Source organism: Panicum virgatum, chromosome 3N, assembly GCF_016808335.1.
Source record: "Panicum virgatum strain AP13 chromosome 3N, P.virgatum_v5, whole genome shotgun sequence".
NCBI lineage: Eukaryota > Viridiplantae > Streptophyta > Magnoliopsida > Poales > Poaceae > Panicum > Panicum virgatum.
This window is the reverse complement of record NC_053147.1, coordinates 18661181-18678856: the sequence shown is the minus strand read 5'-3', so window position 1 is coordinate 18678856 and position 17676 is coordinate 18661181. Positions and strand designations below refer to the sequence as shown.

Below are 17676 nucleotides of genomic sequence, written 5' to 3'. Positions count from 1 at the left end.
GGACCTCTGCCCGTGCGCGCGCGCTGGCGGCGAACGTTGACGGCCCGCCCGGTTTTCCACTTTCTAGAAGCAAGCGGCGCTGCTGGGCTGCTGACTACTCGGTGGGTAAAGGGGCGGGGGCCACAGAACGGCGAACGCATCGGTCAGTCAAACGCCCCGGCCCATGCAGCGACCAGCCAGCAGGATGCCCAGCCCCGGGCCCTGGCCCCAGGGTGCGTGCGCAACCCCGTCCATGTCCGCGTCCCCCAGCGGGAGCGGCGACGCCTGGCCTGGCTCCCGCGCGCCCCCGCTTTTATATAAGGCCGCCGCGCGACGCCACCGGCGGCGGCGCCCGCCCCACTCGCCTTCGATTCCTCCTCCTGCCCCCCCCTCCGTCCACTCGCCTGCCGCGCCACCTCCGCCCGCGCGTCACGCCGGCGCCGGCGCCCGGAACCGGAGGAACGCGCCGGGTTTTGAGGTTTCCATGAGCTCCGATCCCGTCCCGTAGCGCTTCCGCCGGCCCGTGCTCCCGTCCATCCACAACGCTAGCGGCGAGCGCCGGAGTCGGGCGGGGATCGCCGGTGGAATCGTCGAGGTGAGTCGACGCTGGAGTAATTTCCCCTCCCTTTCCTTCTCTCCTCCTGCCTTCATCACAGGCCAAATTGCCAAACGGATTGAACAATGTTTTTTTTCTAGTATTAAAAAAACTCGTAATTTGCTTCTACTGCTGCGGTTGTTAATGGTTACCTATTCACCCCGTACTTACCGACGTGTCCGCATGCAGCTTCGTAGGTTCTTGCAGCACAAGTTCAGCTTTGGTCGACCGAGAAGTCGCCTTCTTCGCGGCAGCTTGGCCAAAATTTTGGCTGCAGCTCAGTGTGAACTTGGCGTGAAAAGATCAAAAGACCTGACGGCGAGTCCATTCTGGTGGGTAGGACTTGAGAAGCGGCGTTGAGACCCGGTTGATTCCCGCAGGAGTACGCCCATCATTAGTTGGGTTGGTTGATACCGACCGCACCGGCCGCCCTGGAGGAGAGGAAGAGAGAGAGGGAGGAGGTGGCCGCCATGGAGGGTTCAAGCGGAGGTGCCGGCGGCGGCGGCGGATCGGGCTCGAGCTCGGGATCGCCGCCGCCGTTCCTGATCAAGACCTACGAGATGGTGGAGGACCCGGCGACGAACCACGTGGTGTCGTGGGGCCCCGGCGGCGCCAGCTTCGTCGTGTGGAACCCGCCGGACTTCTCGCGGGACCTGCTGCCCAAGTACTTCAAGCACAACAACTTCTCCAGCTTCATCAGGCAGCTCAACACCTATGTGAGTGCCCCCGATCTCGCCCAGCTGCTTCGTTTCAGTTTGCTTTCGGCAGCCGCTGCTGCTTTGCTTTTCTCACCATTTCTCTATCGAGATTATGTGTCTACCCCTTTTGTTTGCCTATTTTGTCCTTGCAGTCTTCTGCACATGTATAATTGGCAAGAACACATGGTTCGAGTTTCAGTACCGGGACACAGACACCGTACTGTACTGTGAACGGCCATGGTGTGACATTTCGCGTTCCAAATTCAACGTGCCCCCCCCCCCCCCCCCCCCCCCGCGCCGTCCTCCCCCTGGGCGACATGGGGGTGACGCCGCGCCGTAGCCCCCCGTCCCCGCCCCAGCTGCCTCCGGCGACCAGACGGGCGGTGGCGGCCCGCGGCGGAGCCGAAGCCGGCTTCGTCCGCCTCCTCCCTCCATCACTTCTCCCTCTCTCCCCTAGCTTTCTTCCGCCCCCGTCCCACCCCTCGCCGCCGCCGGCCTCTGGGTCCGGATCCGGCGTCCCCTTTGCCGGATCTTCGCCCCCCCATGGCCGGATCTGCTCGTGGCTTCCCTCCCTCGGCGGGGATTGTGGTCCCTCGACGGCGCCATGGGCTCGCTGGCGGGGAGGGCTCGCCAGCGGGCCGTGCGAGCTGCGGCTGCCCTTCCCCGTCGTCTGTGTTGGCGCTGGTGCGCGTGGGCTGCTCGTCACCGGCCGCCGGTGGTGGTCCTCGTCGGGGGCGGTGTACGGAGGTGGGTCTGCCCTCTTCCGGTAGGTGGTGGGCTCGTTGGCGGGGAGGGCTCGCCGGTGGGCCGCGCGGGCTGTGGCTGTTCCGGCTGCCCTTCCCTGCCGTCTGTGTTGGCGCCGGTGGGCGTGGGGCTGCTCGTCACCGACCGCAGGTGGTGGTCCTCGTCTGGGGCGGTGGCCGGAGGTGGGCCTGCCCTCTTCCGGCCTCTACTGGCCAGGGCTAGCGTCGCCCGCTGCCGCCAACGGGTTCGCCTCGGTCCGTCGCTGCCCTTAGGGGGCGCCGGCTGCCACCGTGTCTCGCCCTCCCCTGGATCCGTGTGGCTCTAGGCCGGCCTTGGCATGGAGGTGGGCTCCCTGGTGAAAACCATGTCCAGGGCTCCGGACCGGCGACGTTGGCGCCTGGTGCGTCATGTCCCTGTTGGGGGCATCGTTATGGGACACCTACATGCCTCCTCTGCTGGCCCTCCACCGCCTGACCTCCGCCGCCGCCTACAGGTCCGCCTCGGGCCGTCACCGCCCTTATGGGCGGGCTTTCGATGGTCCCTGGCATTGAGGATGGATCCCTGGTGAAAACCATGTCCGGTGTCTCGGACTGACGACGATGGCGCCTGGTGCGTCGTCTTGGGGGCGTCTGGTGCGTCATGTCCCTCTTGAGGGCGTCATCTTGGGATTTCTCCATGCCTCTGCGGCGGCCTGGCTCCCTTGGGACTTGTCGTGGGTGGTCGTCCTCATGTGTGTTGCCTACTTGTGCTTCCTTGACACATCATCACCTTGGTTTGCTGGAGCTGCGACTACTTCGGTGGATACTTTGCCGTCGTTGTGTCGGCGGATGCTTTGCCGCCCCTGCTGCGCTCGTTCTGGTGGATACTTTGCCACCCTTGCTACTCCTACTCTGGCGGATGCTTTGCCGCTATGGTTGCTCTGCTTGTTGGTCGTCTCCGGTGGATGCTTTGCCACCGTGGTGCTACTGCTTCTGGTGGATACTTGGCCACCCTCATGTTGTGACATGACCTCAGCGGTCTCGGTGATGTTGGTCTTCGTGTAGGTTCACATGTTTTAGGTCGTTTGGTTGGCTTGGCGGGTTGTGAGGGGTTCCTTCTCTTTTGTCATCGTCGTTTTGTTAGCTTGTTGGTCTTTTTATTTTTTTTCTTTGTTTAGTCCTTCGTGCGCTTGTGTAGGTCAACCCCTATTTGGCTTGCATCAAGTTATGTCTGTAAACTGCTTTTTTCTTAATAAAATACGTGCTTAGGCACGTTCGCAAAAAAAAATCAACGTGTTTCATGTTTCATGGTTCTCCACGAAATCCTGTGTTCCCCCTGTTAGTGTTTCCACATCTGTGCAGACCGCATGTTTTCCATCCACTGTTTCATCATCGTCCATGCATCATTTTTCCCCGGGTTCAACATTAGCATCGTTTTTTCATGTTTCCTCCTCACCGAAAATAAACCTCTTTTTTATCCAACCTTGTGCCTTCATTCATCACATGCAATGCAACATATGTTTGAAACCAAGTTGAAGACATGTAATCTACCCATGGAAGCAAAGAGTCATACTCCCTCTGTCCCAAAAAAACAATTCATTCTAGAATTTTAGGATAAATTAACAAGAAAGTAAAATGACCATATTTGCCCCTATTTATTACCTATGTTGGGTAGTAATTGATTCTTACATGCACATGCACTTTCTAAATAGAGCTAGATGACTTGTTTTTTTGAGACAAATTTTGAAGAATGACTTGTTTTTTAAGACAGAAGGAGTATATAAAAATGACCAATATTTCTAATAGCTGCATCCATCGACGTGTTCATTATAGCTTAAGCTGTTCAGATTGCTGACTCCATCTGGATCTGTCTTCTTTCAGGGTTTTCGGAAAATTGATCCCGAGAGATGGGAGTTTGCTAACGAGGACTTCATAAGGGGACATACGCGCCTTCTGAAGAACATCCACCGGCGCAAACCAGTGCACAGCCACTCCTTGCAGAACCAAGTGAACGGGCCATTAGCAGAGGCTGAAAGGCGGGAGCTTGAGGACGAGATCAACAGGCTCAAGTACGAGAAGAGCCTGCTCCTGGCGGATCTCCAGAGGCAGAACCAGCAGCAGTATGGGATCAGCTGGCAGATGCAGTCGTTGGAGGACAGGTTGGTGCAAATGGAGCAGCGGCAGAGGAATATCGTAGCCTCCCTGTGCGACATCCTGCAGCGACACAGGGTTGCCTCAGCCTCAATGCTGGAGACAGACCACTTCAGCAAGAAGAGGAGGGTTCCGAAGATCGATTTCTTCGTGGACGAACCCACGGTCGAGGAACAGCAGGTGCCGTTCCTGCAGACACTGGGTGCAGAAGCACCAAGCATGCCTCCGGGCCACCTTTTAAATGCCGAGCCATTCGAGAAGATGGAGCTGGCCTTGGTGTCACTGGAGAATTTCTTCCAGAGGGCGAGCCATGGGTCTGCGGAAGAGATGTACGGTGCTGGTGCTGCTGCTGAACCCAGCCCTGATCTGACTCTAGGAGAGATGAATTCAGCACCAATGGACACTAGCATCAATCAACAGTCATCAGCTGGGCTGAGTCCCTTTTCTTCGACCACAGAGCAAGCTCATTTCCCTTCTTCCTTGGCAGATTCTGTGAGCTACGCGCCCAGTCCGATCCTGACATTATCAGACATCAATGAAGAGGCCCATAGGACAGCTGAAGTCGATATGAACTCTGAGACCACAACTGGTGACACTTCACAAGAGACCACCAGTGAAACTGAAGATATGCCGGCCAAGGTTAACGATGTATTTTGGGAGCGGTTTCTCACAGGAGAGGCCGAGTCAGGAAGACAGCACGCTAACAATAAAAGCGAGGCAACTGAAGCAAAGGAAGATATAAAGATTGCCATAGACTGGAGTATTCTTAATCACCAGAACAATGTTGATCAGATCACTGAGAAGATGGGACATCTTGATTCAGCTGAGAATGGCTCTGAGGCAACTGGGAATGACTGATATCACACCATCTGTGCTGATCTACTGTCCATTTTTAAAGCAACTGTGTTGTACATTATACCTTAGGCCACCTTAAATGCAATGATAGTATACCTAGCTTAGTCTTTTTGTAGCATTTCCTACTGTAATTAGTAAATTATTTGCTGACTTCTGTACAGTATGTCCTTATGTTTAAGTAGATTCTGTAGAGCTAGAGCAGCACAGATTCAGTTTTCCGCAGTCCTAAGCTGCTCCATTGCTGCGCATATGCCCTTTCTGATAAATCCTAATGAGATGCATCCTGGAAATTCTAAAACAGTTGTCTTATCTGATAACATGACTTCAAACTTGATTTAAATTGCTGTGGCATCTTAATTGCTAAATGAGCACCAACCATTACTGTCAGTACTGGTATAGTGGTATGTCAAAAGGGCCAGCTTTCATTTCAAATTTAACGAGATATTTCTCAATATGGGTATCATGCTAGTACAATCACCTTAACGGGATAGCTTGTCCAAGTATTAAAGAAAGAGCTAAAATTTTCACATCTAATTGAAGAGGTTTGAGGCTTGCCTGCAACCTCTTGTTTAGGATCTTCGGTGACAACCGCTTAGGCAAACAAAACCCTCTAATGTCTACATGTTCCAGAAATATAATCTATTGAAGGATATATGGTCATTATGTACATCTCAAATATAAATTGAAACTCCACTGGGTGTATCAAGGATTGTGCTTCGGGAGCTAATCATGTCAGGATCAGAGAACTCTCAGCTGCGTTAGAAAGGCAGAACACAGATCCAGAAAGAGGAGCTGTGGTCCACTGACCCTTTGCAAGTCGAGAAGGTACTTCTCATCCCTCGTTTTGTAAAGCTGCAGTAATTGGAACTGGATTAGAATAAAGTGCCTCTTCCAATTATACTTTATGCTAACAAAAAGGGAGTGAGTATGAATTATGCAACTATAAATGATGGGATATGTGAACCCCCAATCATCAATATATTTCATCCTAAAGGGATTGTGAACATGGTAGAAGTTCACCAATAACCTGGCATGCAAATGCAACCTAACAAAATTTTCTGCATAAACATAGGACATAAAGGAGTCAAGGACATATGTCAAGACTTATCTATGGTATTGTTCAAGGTCTCAGAAATGTTCTAATCAAGACTAATTTACGGAACAATTAAATGTGTATGATTAGATTCAAAGTGATACCTGAATCTCAAACTTCACTGTGGGGGTTGATTTCTGGATGAGATCATCCGTTTCAATTATAGCAGACTCCACACTAAAGCCATCATTGTTATGCATCATACTCTCAAGACAGCCAGGACTCCATCTGCATTTCATGTTGTAGTGACCAATCTTTTTCCAGTAAACATTCAGTTCTTGCAGAGCTTTAAGCACTTCAGTAATTATCTCTCGTGGATGGGCTCGAGACTGTCAAACAATTACAAGCAAATGAATCTGGAGAATTCAGGAAATTGAAAATAAGAAGATGAACTTAAGATGAAAATTACCTGAAGACCAAGGGCCCATTTCCTTTCAGCTGCAAAATGCTGCCTCAAGCCAGAACCTGGAGATTCTGTAAACCCATGTTGCCGAAGTTCAGTTGCTGAAGTTGGCGTTTCAGCAATTACTTGAGAGAAAGACGAGTCCTAGAGATTATAGAAATTAGCAGGAAACTTATGGGGAGCATCACAAGTACCGAACAACTTGCAGTCAACAGCTAGACATTCAAGACACAAAAATCATACTCACCATAGATTCTTGAAACTCAGCTCCAAGATAACCACTGGTTGTACGAAGCCTATTGTCCAAGAGTAAATAATAGGCAACAGTTGCCTACACAACCAAATTGTGTCACAATACCATAAAACAACAACCAATAAGAGCAACAGAGTAAAGCAGATACCTCATTCTGCAACCTGTTTTGCAGTGACTCAATTAGCAGATTCTTGTCAAAACCCATCTTGATAACATCATTAAGAGTTTCCTCGTCAAGCTACAAAATTGAAAACAATATCAAATCATTCGCTTAGAAAAAGCAGATAAGACTCCACCTGCCTATCCAAACCCACACGCATGCATGCACCTAGCTGCCTAAAAACCAAAAGGAAGAGAGGAATAGATGATCCATAGGTAAAGGATTCTAAAGTCTGAAGGTGACCCATCCGGATCGTCAATTTTTTCCCTCAAATACGCAGGAAAACTGTGTACCATTTCGTTAAAAAGGAGATTGTCGAATTGATATACAATATCATCAATATACCTTTTTAACTTGCTGTGCGGTGTCTGGAGGCGGCACAGCCAAATACCGTGGAAGCCGAATCTTGAACCACACATGTTCACGGATTTCACGGATGGTAATCCTTTTCATCGGATCAACAACCAGCATTCGGGGAATCAAGTCCCTCGCCGAAGGTGACAAATGACTAGGAAGGGTATATATTCCACCCTACAGTTACATATAAAATTTTCTGGAGCATATTAAAAGAAACTAAGGAAACTTTTTTTTTTTGGAGTAAATCACTCAGATGCAAGCTAACCTTTATTTTCTTAAAAAGATTTGGAATATTCTCATCATCAAATGGAAGAGTACCACAAAGAAGAGCATAAAGAATAACACCACAGCTCCAGACGTCAACTTCAGGACCAGCATATAGTTTACCAGATATGACCTAAACAATGAGGAAGAATTGTGAGCGGGTGAGTGTAACATGTAGCAAGTTAGCTACTTAAATGCAACCATGAAGAATGCTAAATGTAAACCATGCGAGATGCGTACCTCAGGCGCTGCATAATTCGGGCTACCACAACTCGTCTTTAGAAAGTGACCATCACGCATAACATTACTTAAGCCAAAGTCAGCAATCTTAACATTCCATTTTGAATCTAAAAGAAGGTTCTCTGGCTTTAGATCACGGTGAACTACCATGTTTCTATGGCAATATTCAACACCAGATATAATCTGCAAAAAAAGTCAAATCAAAAAGGAAATCATCGAACCAAGCTCAATGAACCAAATAAACACTAATTATCAATTTGACAAACATGGACATGACAGAAGCATGAAAGTCAACAGATATAAAAAAAATACATCTGCTCATGGAACAGCTTATGCCAACCATACTGCAGCTCAAACCAGGGAGTATAATGCATCATGCAATATGAACAAGTAATATGCAAGAAAGCTACCTGCTGAAAAAAACGGCGAGCTTCTTCTTCGTGTAGTCTTCCCTTCTCAACAATGTAATCAAACAACTCTCCAGATTTAACATACTCCATAACAACATAGATATCGGCAGGTGTATCTATCACCTCATAAAGGCGTATGATATGAGGATGCATAAATAGTCTCAGTATCTTGATTTCTCTCTTCACTGCAGGTACATAATGAAAGACAGCTAAATTGAGCAGTTCATCAAAGTAAAAGATGCAAGACATAAAATCCGACCACTTCATCAAAGACTTAAACTAGCAAGCGAAAGAGCATATGTTGATACCAAATTTACAGGCATTAACTTTCACGCAAACATATAGTAGCTGGTCATTTCTGGTATAACATTTTAGACCCAGTAGTGAAAAATGGTCATGTAAGTTTCTGAAGCATTATACACGCAAATAGGATTGTACAGTTTATACCTTATTCCATAAATAAGAGCATGTGCAATGATTCAACTATATGCACTCCTACTAAAACCACGAATTCTATTATTCTTTACATAGAAAGGTGTAGTACCCCCACAGGCCCAGAGGATAATTTTGTAAGGAGCTTTACCACATATCCATACAGTTCATACGGTATCCTATATATAAGAGCATGTGCAATTAATTGTTTAGCTAAATGCTATTACAAGCTATGAATTCTATTATTCTTTATGCAGAAGCATGTAATGTCCCCCGAGAAGCTCTGCTGCATATCTAGACATACCCTAGGCGCTTCAGAACCAAAAACCAATGTTATGTAGATAGCGAATAAGCACCAACCTTTCTCTTCCATTTCCATGCTTCTGATCTTCCGGCGATTGAGGATCTTGATGGCCACCTTATGACCTGTCAATATATGTTCCGCGATCTTCACCTTACCGAACGATCCAATCCCCAGGGTTTTGCCGATTCGGTAGCCGCTCAACGGGTTGGCATCTCTTCCAGCTCCCTCCATCTTGTACCTAAATCACAACCAAAGCATATCATACTATTTTGCGAGCAAAAGATGAAGTTAACAGAAGCTATTATCAGTTCATGAGATTGAAAAACTACGATCCATTGATGCCACTCGAAGGTCGGATCTAACGATTAAATCAAGGTTCCGATTCAGGCTAAACAAACACACATCACGCCTCAATTCACTCCGCGGAGAGGTGGGGAGGGGAACCAGAATTCCCGCTGCCTATTCCTCAAGTTGTTTCCCAAAACTATCGGCACCCAATTGGCCTGTAGAGAACGAAGCTGGAGCGGAGCTCCCCATCCCCACCCCACCCACACGGCACACCCGAACCGCTAGCACGCCATCCGACAGACGCGAGGTCCCGGATCTGGCGGAGCTAGCCTGACCCGAGAAATCCATCTCCCGCTAGCGGGGAGCCGGACTCGACAGGACCGAGCTCCAACAATACCCAAACGCCCATCCCAATCGGCAGGCAGCAGGCTCGGAGGATAAGAGGCGAGCAGGCGCGGAGAGGTGAGGCTATGGTCCCGTACCTCACCGCAGGGGAGAGCCGGCGAGCCGGATCCCGCCCGCCGTAGCAGGCGGCGGCGGCGGCGGCGGCGGCGGAGGGGGAGTTTCGCTGCTCGGCGGCGGATGCGATGCGAGGCGAGGCGGGAGGAAGGAGTGCTCCTGACACACGAGTGACGCGAGAGAGAGAGAGAGAGAAAGGCGGAAGGGAGGAAAGCAAGGACCCACCCGCCGGGGTGGCGGGCGGCGGGCCTCGAGGGAGGCGTGTCCGTCCGCTCGCGCCGCGCGGAGATGCGTGCGCGGGGCTTTGGTGGGGACCTGATGGGGGCCCGACCGGGGGGCGTGGGGCCGTGGGGGCGCGCGATTGGCCGCGCGCGCGGCAATAATTGGTTCCCCTCGCCGCTCGCGCGGCCTGTCTCCGTCCTGCTCCTGGCCCATGCCGGCCTACCTGCCTACCTACGGTACGCGCCACGCGCGCATCGCCCTCAGGTCGGGCCTCTGCTTCACCTGATGCATCACCGCAGCCTCGCGATTTCACATCACAGGACACGATCACACGAACACGATTGCTCTCTCTACTCCTGCCGCTGGTCGGATGGGCCCGCGCAACTTGCAGGAGAGTGCCGCGCCGCCCTCACAGAAAGACTTTCTTTGGCGGCTGGAGAGCATCAGATCGCCGTCCTAACCTACTGCAGTGGCTAGCCGAATGTGTATGCCCGATTCCGACGGCTTTTATGGTTCGTTCCATGGCATTGCCAGGTTACACAGAACAAAGGGAGTTTCCGCAAACATTCGACGGCGGCATTACGGCCATGCGCGAAGCTCTCCATCTGCGTTGGCGTGTTGCCGTGCCACACCAGGGGACACACTCTTGGTTCGGTCACAGTTGCTCCAGCGTGCACATCGAAGGAACCGACTGAAGCCTCTAGGCGAGTGCTTCACTTTGCTTCAAGCAATGAACTTTCCATAGATTTCAGACTTCCAGTAGAGAACAGACACCGCATGTCCTAGTCCTCCCAGCATAGCCAAACTAGTGCAGCGCGCACAATTTGTTATGATTCATGTCACAATCCAATACTCGGAACCATTTTTTACTGGCAAATCGGCAAAGCATATACAGTGAGGTCCTGTTTCCTCGAGATAAATCACAGCTTACTACTTCTACCTCTAATATTCCATCAGTCAATACACTTAGAAACAACATTTGACATGGCCTACACTGGAAAATACCAAAACTGCAGTGGCAATCAAAGTTGCCCACTCGCACTCACGTACAGTACTGCAAAAAGAGTACAACGCACAGCTTCTGCTTTGGGAGCATGGCGCCTATAAATCTGCAAAGAAATTTGATGCCGGCCTACTTGAACTCTGACCTTTGCCCACCTTTTTACTCCTTGATCCTGAACACCACCCAGAGTTGAGAAAACAAGAAACAGCATTCAGAGAAGAAATGTGAACAAAGGAAGTGGGATCATCGTGCAAGTGCTGCACAACACAGTCCGTTAGAGTTCTACCTTTAGAAGAGGAAGGTGCCATGTCCACATCCATACTGTCATCGTCGCCATCGTCATCACTACCATCGCTAGCAGACTCAGCAGGTTCAACACCATTAACTACCTGTGGGCCATTCAAGAGCTCTTGCAAGTCCCATAGCTGCATACAAACAAGATGCCGAGTCAGATTAATGCAAGGGCATACCTACAATGAGAGAGAGAAAGGATGGTCACCTTAAGCATTTTATCATGTGAAAGGCTTCCTAGATATTTCTTATCGTTTGAGAAAGCTGCATAGAGTAAATAAGTAATGAGGACATGCAGTTTTCCTTTTTCCCACCAAATTTTAAGATCGAATGGATGCAACATACCAAGGGCCTCAATGGGATATTCTGAATGTTCAGCAAGTGGCTGTATTATCCTATTAGGTAAGATGCCCACTAATCTACACAAAGAACAGGGATTTCATGTTAGAACAGAAATTCAGACTAACAGGCTGAGAAGCAAGAAGTTTTTAATTCAAATTACAGTGATGAATTCCAAACCTGATCACACCATCTGATGCACCAGAAATCAGAGTTTCTTCATCCAGCTAGAACAGAAATTACACTCATAATAAGAATTGATACAGACAAAAAGCAGAAATGACAGCTATCACAAGGATTGGGTCCCACAAACCTTCAGCATTGTATCCACAGACTGTGTGTGTCCCAGAAAGCGGTCACTAACCACAAAGTACATGTCAGTGAATAACTTCAGACCACATCGCTTGCGGAATTAATTGGTCTAAACCGCAGAAAGTGCAAGAAGCAGATTGACGACATCTCAGAGTGGCATGATTAGGAAACTAAAAATGCTGAACATCAAGATCCTTCCGAGGATTTACTAATCAGTAACAGTCTCGGATTTACTAATCAACAATAGTAATGATTAATTGTTAGAATTTAAGTGAATTGCCCACCTCTCCCCATCAGCTTAAGCTTTTGGGTTGAACTGGTCGGTGCATGCAACTTAATATGGTATCAAAACCAGAGGTCTCGAGTTCGAATCTTGGTTAGCGCAATTAAAAATAATAATTGCTGATCGTTCCTATTCCACGTCTGAGGCCTGAGGGAGCCTCCACGTGAGGGGGAGTGTTGGAATATAAGTGAATTGCCCACCTCTCCCCATCAGCTTAAGCTTTTGGGTTGAACTGGTCGGTGCATGCAACTTAATATTAATGAATGAAAAGAGTTCAACAAAGTTGGCAATAGACCTTTGCAAATTGGAACACTCGAAGAAAGTGATTACACTTGATCCAATAAAGCCTGAACTTGTTAAATTACTTGTAAGAATTAAATGCTCCCATAAATGATAATTATAATGATTATTAGACAAAATATTGGCAGCAAACATATAAGCACTATTTAAGCATCAAAATGTGAGAGAACACCACATTCAGATAACTACTTTGATGGGTATCATGGCATATCACCAACAGCTACTGCTATAGACGAAAGCTTATACTACACAAATAGCATTACAAAAATATATTTAATTACTGAAGTTTTTATAAATATGCCATTTCATTTCTGCAGCTGTTGTTGAATGATGAAAATATTGTTACCTGCAATCATTAAAGTATCCCCATGAATATAATAACAGTGCTCCACTTGGAGTTCCACAAACAACTTTTTTACCGTTCTGAGTCACAAAGAACCAGTTAAAATTCAACTATCATGACAACAGGATGAAATGTTGCTCAGCAAGAACTGTTTGCCAAAAATAGCTACCTTCATTACCACCAAGGATAGCAACTCATCTTCTGAAAATTCAGATTGTGATTTTACCTGGTAGTAAATTAGGTGCAATTATGAGATTGCCAGTTAACTTAATATACATCCTACATGTAAAAGAAATTCAACACATAAGAAGCATAGACGATGTACTCCAATAGCAACTCACTTTATTCCTACGCAGGTTGTTCACTGACAAAGTTCCATCCCCACTACAAGGAACAAAGAAGTGCAAGCCTTTGTTACCATATTATCATGCAAATAGTGCATGTCCATAAATTTGACATGCAAAATTGGACAAGTGTTGCAAAATCACATCAATTTGCTTAATAACTAGTACGAAGTAGCAGTTATGTTCAGGACTAAGCACAGGAAGTGGTTATTGCTGCTTCATGACACAAAATGGGCAATGACATAAGAGGATGGGTGATAATATTTAGTCTTTGCCATGCAGACAACATGTCAACTGTCTTTGATCCATCTCGACTGCAGGAAATGTACCTTGTTGCCAGTATTTGATTTGAGTCAGCCACATAGGTCATATCTGAAATATAATCTTCATGGACATGAAAAGTGTTGCAGCAAGAATGTTCCCGGGTATCCCACACCTAAAATTGAAAGGATGTGGATAAGGCATCAGACTAAATCTTAACTAATAAAGTTAATTGCATATAAAATAAATTTTAGCAAGAGAAATTATCATCTCATAAATGTCACGTCAATCCAAAAACCCCCATTGGGTGATTTGTTTAGACACAGATGTATGAGAAAAAATTTTGTAACAGACATTCCGATTTTATCCATCTAGTCCCTCCGTCTCATGAAAAAGTGCAATCCTGCATTTGAAAAAAAAAATCCCACAAAGAGTGCAATCCTAGAATTTGGATCTCAACTCCCTGCCTAATTAAGTGATTAGATTTGATTTGCATGCCAAAACTAACTGCATGTGGCCAACAAAATGAGGTCATGAGTGTCTTTTTCACGCTACCACTGATCTGTCTGAAAAAACAAGAATTGCATTCTTCATGGGATGGAGGGAGTAAGTATGATAATTGCTTGGCGCAGGTACTAATCTGTCTGAAAAAACAAGAATTGTCCATGCTTATTTTCGTATATCCCGTAAATATCAATGTACTGAAGGAAAATAATGAAACTCAACCGTATTAGCACCTATACATTTTGGACCAACTCACTAATTCATACCTTAATGCAGCCTTCATCATCACCTGTAGTAATTGTTGTTTCAGTAAGGCAGATAAGGCGGTTTATGCCATCCCTAAAATCAAATTATTACAAGTGGGCCAACGTTTGGTTACAGAAATAAAATAAATAATAGCATGAAAAACTAACAAAACTCACTCGTGAGCATCCTCCAAGCGGGCAATGGCCTTGCCTGTTTCTACATCCGAAGCAAGAACTGAGCAATCAGCAGACCCTGACAAGATCACTGAACCAAACCATGACAGCAAGAAAACTATCAGGACCTGGTTAGAGGATGTAAGTGTGTAGCAAGATGTATTAAGGCGTGTTCCCCTCCCAATTAGTTCCAGATTGTAACTGTCAGCATACGGCTGCTAATTTTTCTGCATCATCTTCCAAGCTAATGAAGTAACAAGTTGGCAGGTATGATGGGATTGAATTACAGAAGGCAAGAAGTCATACCTTTTCCTGAGTCCACAAAGCGAACAGCTCTGCATGACTCCTTGTGAGCTTTCACCGAAAACAACCTTAAGATCAAACAGAAATATACTTTGTGTTAGTCAACAGATATGGAATTAACCTTCGAACTGTGATAGCAAAACCACATTGACAAATACCAGAATCAAATAATGCACTAATCACATGAATTTTTCTGCCTTATTGCAGTTAATAGCAAGAGGTAGAGACTACAAAGTTCTAGAAATTGTGAACAGCACCTAAACAAAAACCTAGGACACAAACCGATGCTAGAGGCAAAACAACACGCAGTGACGACTACAATATGGCGGAATTCCAACGCGTAAAACCAACAAGTGCACGAGCAGCAAGACATTTCGTGAGCACCTCTCAGGCTGCGACTCCGGGCCGTAGCGAAACCTGTGAAACCAGCCAGATTGGAAGCGGTTACTTTGTGGCGGTAAGAGCAAGCGAAGCTAGAACAGGAAACTCGAAACGGGATAGGGTTTAAGGGTTCGCGGTACGGAGGGCGTACAGGCATAGCTCGCCGGTGATGAGGGAGGTGACGACGAGGGGGTTGGACGGGTGGAAGTCGAGGTCGAAGGGCATCTCCTCGTGGAGAACCTCCATAGCGGCGGCGGGCGGGGAGAGCGGCGGGGCGGCGGGGAGGAGAGAGACAGAGAGAGAGGGAGCCGAGGGCGTCTCGGCCCAAGACAAGACAACGCGTTACAACATTTTCAGATAGCTGGGCCGGACATTTTGTGAACGGGCTTCGCCGAAAAGGTTGGCCTAATTATTTCTCCCGCTGAGGCCCAGTGAGCCCAACTGGTTTCCTCTTCCGCAAAAATCTAAAATATCTTGTACTTATTTATCAAAAAAATTGTGCTTATGATTTATGAATTGGTCAGTGATTTCTTGTCTATCGTAGAAAACAAGAGGAAATCCTTTTCAGATAAAAAATAAAAACAAGAGGAGTTGTGATTTGCTGACTCGCGCAGCAGAGGGGGACACTGGGCCATCGAAAGGATCGCGAGCTCCTCTCCGTGGACGACTCCCTCCGTCCCTATTTAAGTGTTGTTCTCGGTGTACGTGTCATAAATTCGATTCAATTTATAAAAAATATAATTAATATTTATATCTTTAAATAAATTTATTAAAAACTAGATTAAAAGATCTATCTAATGATATCAATTATATATCATAAATATTAATATTTTTTATATAAAATTAATCAAAGTTATTTTTTAAAAAACAAAAATAATAATTATTTAGAGACGGAGGGAGTACTAGGTCTGCGTGTTGTCACCGCCCCAGTCAATTTCCGGGGACGAGAGGCGCGCCACTGCAGCTGCTCGGCTCGGCAGGTACGGCCGTACAAACAAACAGTGGCAGCGGCCATGACTCAGGTGCCGTCAATCTGCGCTGCAGAAGGCCCGGGCCGGGGCCAAATTTGCCGAACCACACCCACCACATGACAAACATGCCGCGCGCAGCGTGCAGTGCAGTGCAGTGCCGTGCCGCGACGCAGCAGGTAGCAGTAGCACAGCATCAAAAGGCACACGAAACAAGACGGCGGCGGTCGGCGGTCCGTCCGTCCACAGTCCCCTCACCTCCTCCGTCCTCCGCCTCCAGAGCCGGTGAGCCCGTCCGGTGGCTGGCCGTGGCGGCCAGTGGCCACACGGCCCGCCTCCGGCAGCGCGCCCCACGTGAGAGCAGCGCAGGCAGGCCGGCGGACCGGGCGCAGCGGCAAAGCCCCCCCTGCGGCCCTGGCGCCCAAGTACCAGCACACGTCCCGCCTTTTGGTGCGCACCTGCGGGACGGGAGGACTGCGACTGCGACGACCACCCTGCCCGCCTGCCTGCCTGCCTGCCGTCTCCCCCTTTCCGACGCCCGCGCCGCGCCGCGCCGCGCCGCCGCACGTTCCCGTCGTCACTTCGCGGCTCCCACGGCCTCCGTGAGTCCGCCCGCCGGCGCACCGCGTGCGCCGTCCTTCCTCGCGTGCCCACCACACCAGCGCCGCGCGTTGAACGCTTGGGGTCTTGACCGCGCCTCGCGCGCGGCAGGAGCTGATGGGTGCCTGCCTGCCCGGCCGGCAGTCTCAGCGGCCGCCACTGCCCCGCGCGCAACAGTGCCGCACTGTGCGCGCGCTGGCTTTCTTTTCTCGCGCTCGCGTCGCGACTCCCTCCACCGCCCGGCACCCAGGGTGTCGTCTCGCTCGCCGCCCCTTTTCGTCAAAGCGGCAGCGGTGGGCAGACAGCCAGACACCGCGCGTGCGCTCGTGCTAGCGCCCCGGCTCGATCGCGCCGCGGCAGCCGGCAGAGAGCGGCACGCGCCCCCGTCCGTCTCGGCGCGACGCGTGCTGCGGCGGTAAAGAAGCGATGGCTGGCTGACTCCGCCGGCAGCCGTGAACTGCCTGCCTGCCCGTGCCGGACCTGCGAGCTGTTCATTCCGTGTCACGGGCTCACCGTCGTCACTGCAAAGAAGAGCGGAAGGCAAGCGACGTGCGGTGGTGCATGGCGTGCCGATGCTTTTGTTCGTCCTCGTGCTTTCCTCTCTGCGAAAGCCGGACCGGCTCGCGTGGCCGTGGAGTGTGAAAATCCAGAAAGGGCTCGCCTGACGCCTCGCTCGGACCACCGTGAAAAAGCTCGGAGCAGTAGATAGAGCTCAGCTGGCTTCCAGTTCGTGGGGATTTCATTGGACCTGTTTAGTTCCAAAAAAAATCCGTACAGTTTTCGTCACATCGAATTTTCGAACATATGTATAAAACATTAAATATAATTAAAAAATAAAAAATTATATAATTTAACTGTTTCATACGAAACGAATCTTTTAAACATAATTGATCTATGATTAAACATTAATTACCAAATAGTAATAATGAAATGTGCTGCAATACTAAAATTCAAATTTTTTCGCCAACTAAACACAAGCTTACCATCCTATCCTGACAAAAATTTTACTGTCTCAGAAGTCAGAATCGAAGCAGGTTGAAACAACAAAAAAAAAAAGAAATTGTGGATTTGGCCCGTGTTTGGTTACCAAATTCAAAATTCCAAAAAAAAATTTCGGCACCTGCATGGAGACTTAAATCT

The 17676-nt window shown here is 48.6% G+C and overlaps 3 protein-coding genes across 4 annotated transcripts; 1 reads left to right on the top strand and 2 right to left on the bottom strand.

Moving 5' to 3' along the window:
* Positions 1-281: 281 nt before the first annotated feature.
* On the top strand, positions 282-5300 carry LOC120664838 (heat stress transcription factor A-4d-like). 2 transcript variants are annotated; one of them, XM_039944189.1, is made up of 3 exons: positions 282-574; positions 764-1290; positions 3876-5300. In XM_039944189.1, the coding sequence occupies exons 2-3, from the start codon at positions 1045-1047 to the stop codon at positions 5001-5003; spliced, it is 1374 nt and encodes a 457-aa protein (XP_039800123.1). In that variant the 5' UTR covers positions 282-574; positions 764-1044; the 3' UTR covers positions 5004-5300. The 2 variants fall into 2 exon arrangements, with proteins under 2 accessions (XP_039800123.1, XP_039800124.1); XM_039944190.1 differs by lacking the exons at positions 282-574; positions 764-1290 and adding an exon at positions 2087-2874.
* Positions 5301-5402: 102 nt separating this feature from the next.
* LOC120664837 (serine/threonine protein kinase OSK1) lies at positions 5403-9847 on the bottom strand. The gene is made up of 11 exons (XM_039944188.1): positions 9687-9847; positions 8973-9154; positions 8181-8365; positions 7771-7953; positions 7532-7663; positions 7255-7440; positions 6898-6987; positions 6744-6827; positions 6503-6640; positions 6198-6422; positions 5403-5852 (listed from the first exon to the last, which is right to left on the bottom strand). The coding sequence occupies exons 2-11, from the start codon at positions 9145-9147 to the stop codon at positions 5739-5741; spliced, it is 1512 nt and encodes a 503-aa protein (XP_039800122.1). The 5' UTR covers positions 9148-9154; positions 9687-9847; the 3' UTR covers positions 5403-5738.
* Positions 9848-10722: 875 nt separating this feature from the next.
* LOC120664839 (WD repeat-containing protein 55-like) lies at positions 10723-15282 on the bottom strand. The gene is made up of 15 exons (XM_039944192.1): positions 15120-15282; positions 14972-15004; positions 14591-14655; positions 14288-14375; positions 14132-14204; positions 13430-13536; positions 13098-13140; positions 12926-12982; positions 12760-12836; positions 11832-11877; positions 11699-11745; positions 11525-11598; positions 11388-11443; positions 11175-11313; positions 10723-11060 (listed from the first exon to the last, which is right to left on the bottom strand). The coding sequence occupies exons 1-15, from the start codon at positions 15212-15214 to the stop codon at positions 10987-10989; spliced, it is 1074 nt and encodes a 357-aa protein (XP_039800126.1). The 5' UTR covers positions 15215-15282; the 3' UTR covers positions 10723-10986.
* Positions 15283-17676: the final 2394 nt, after the last annotated feature.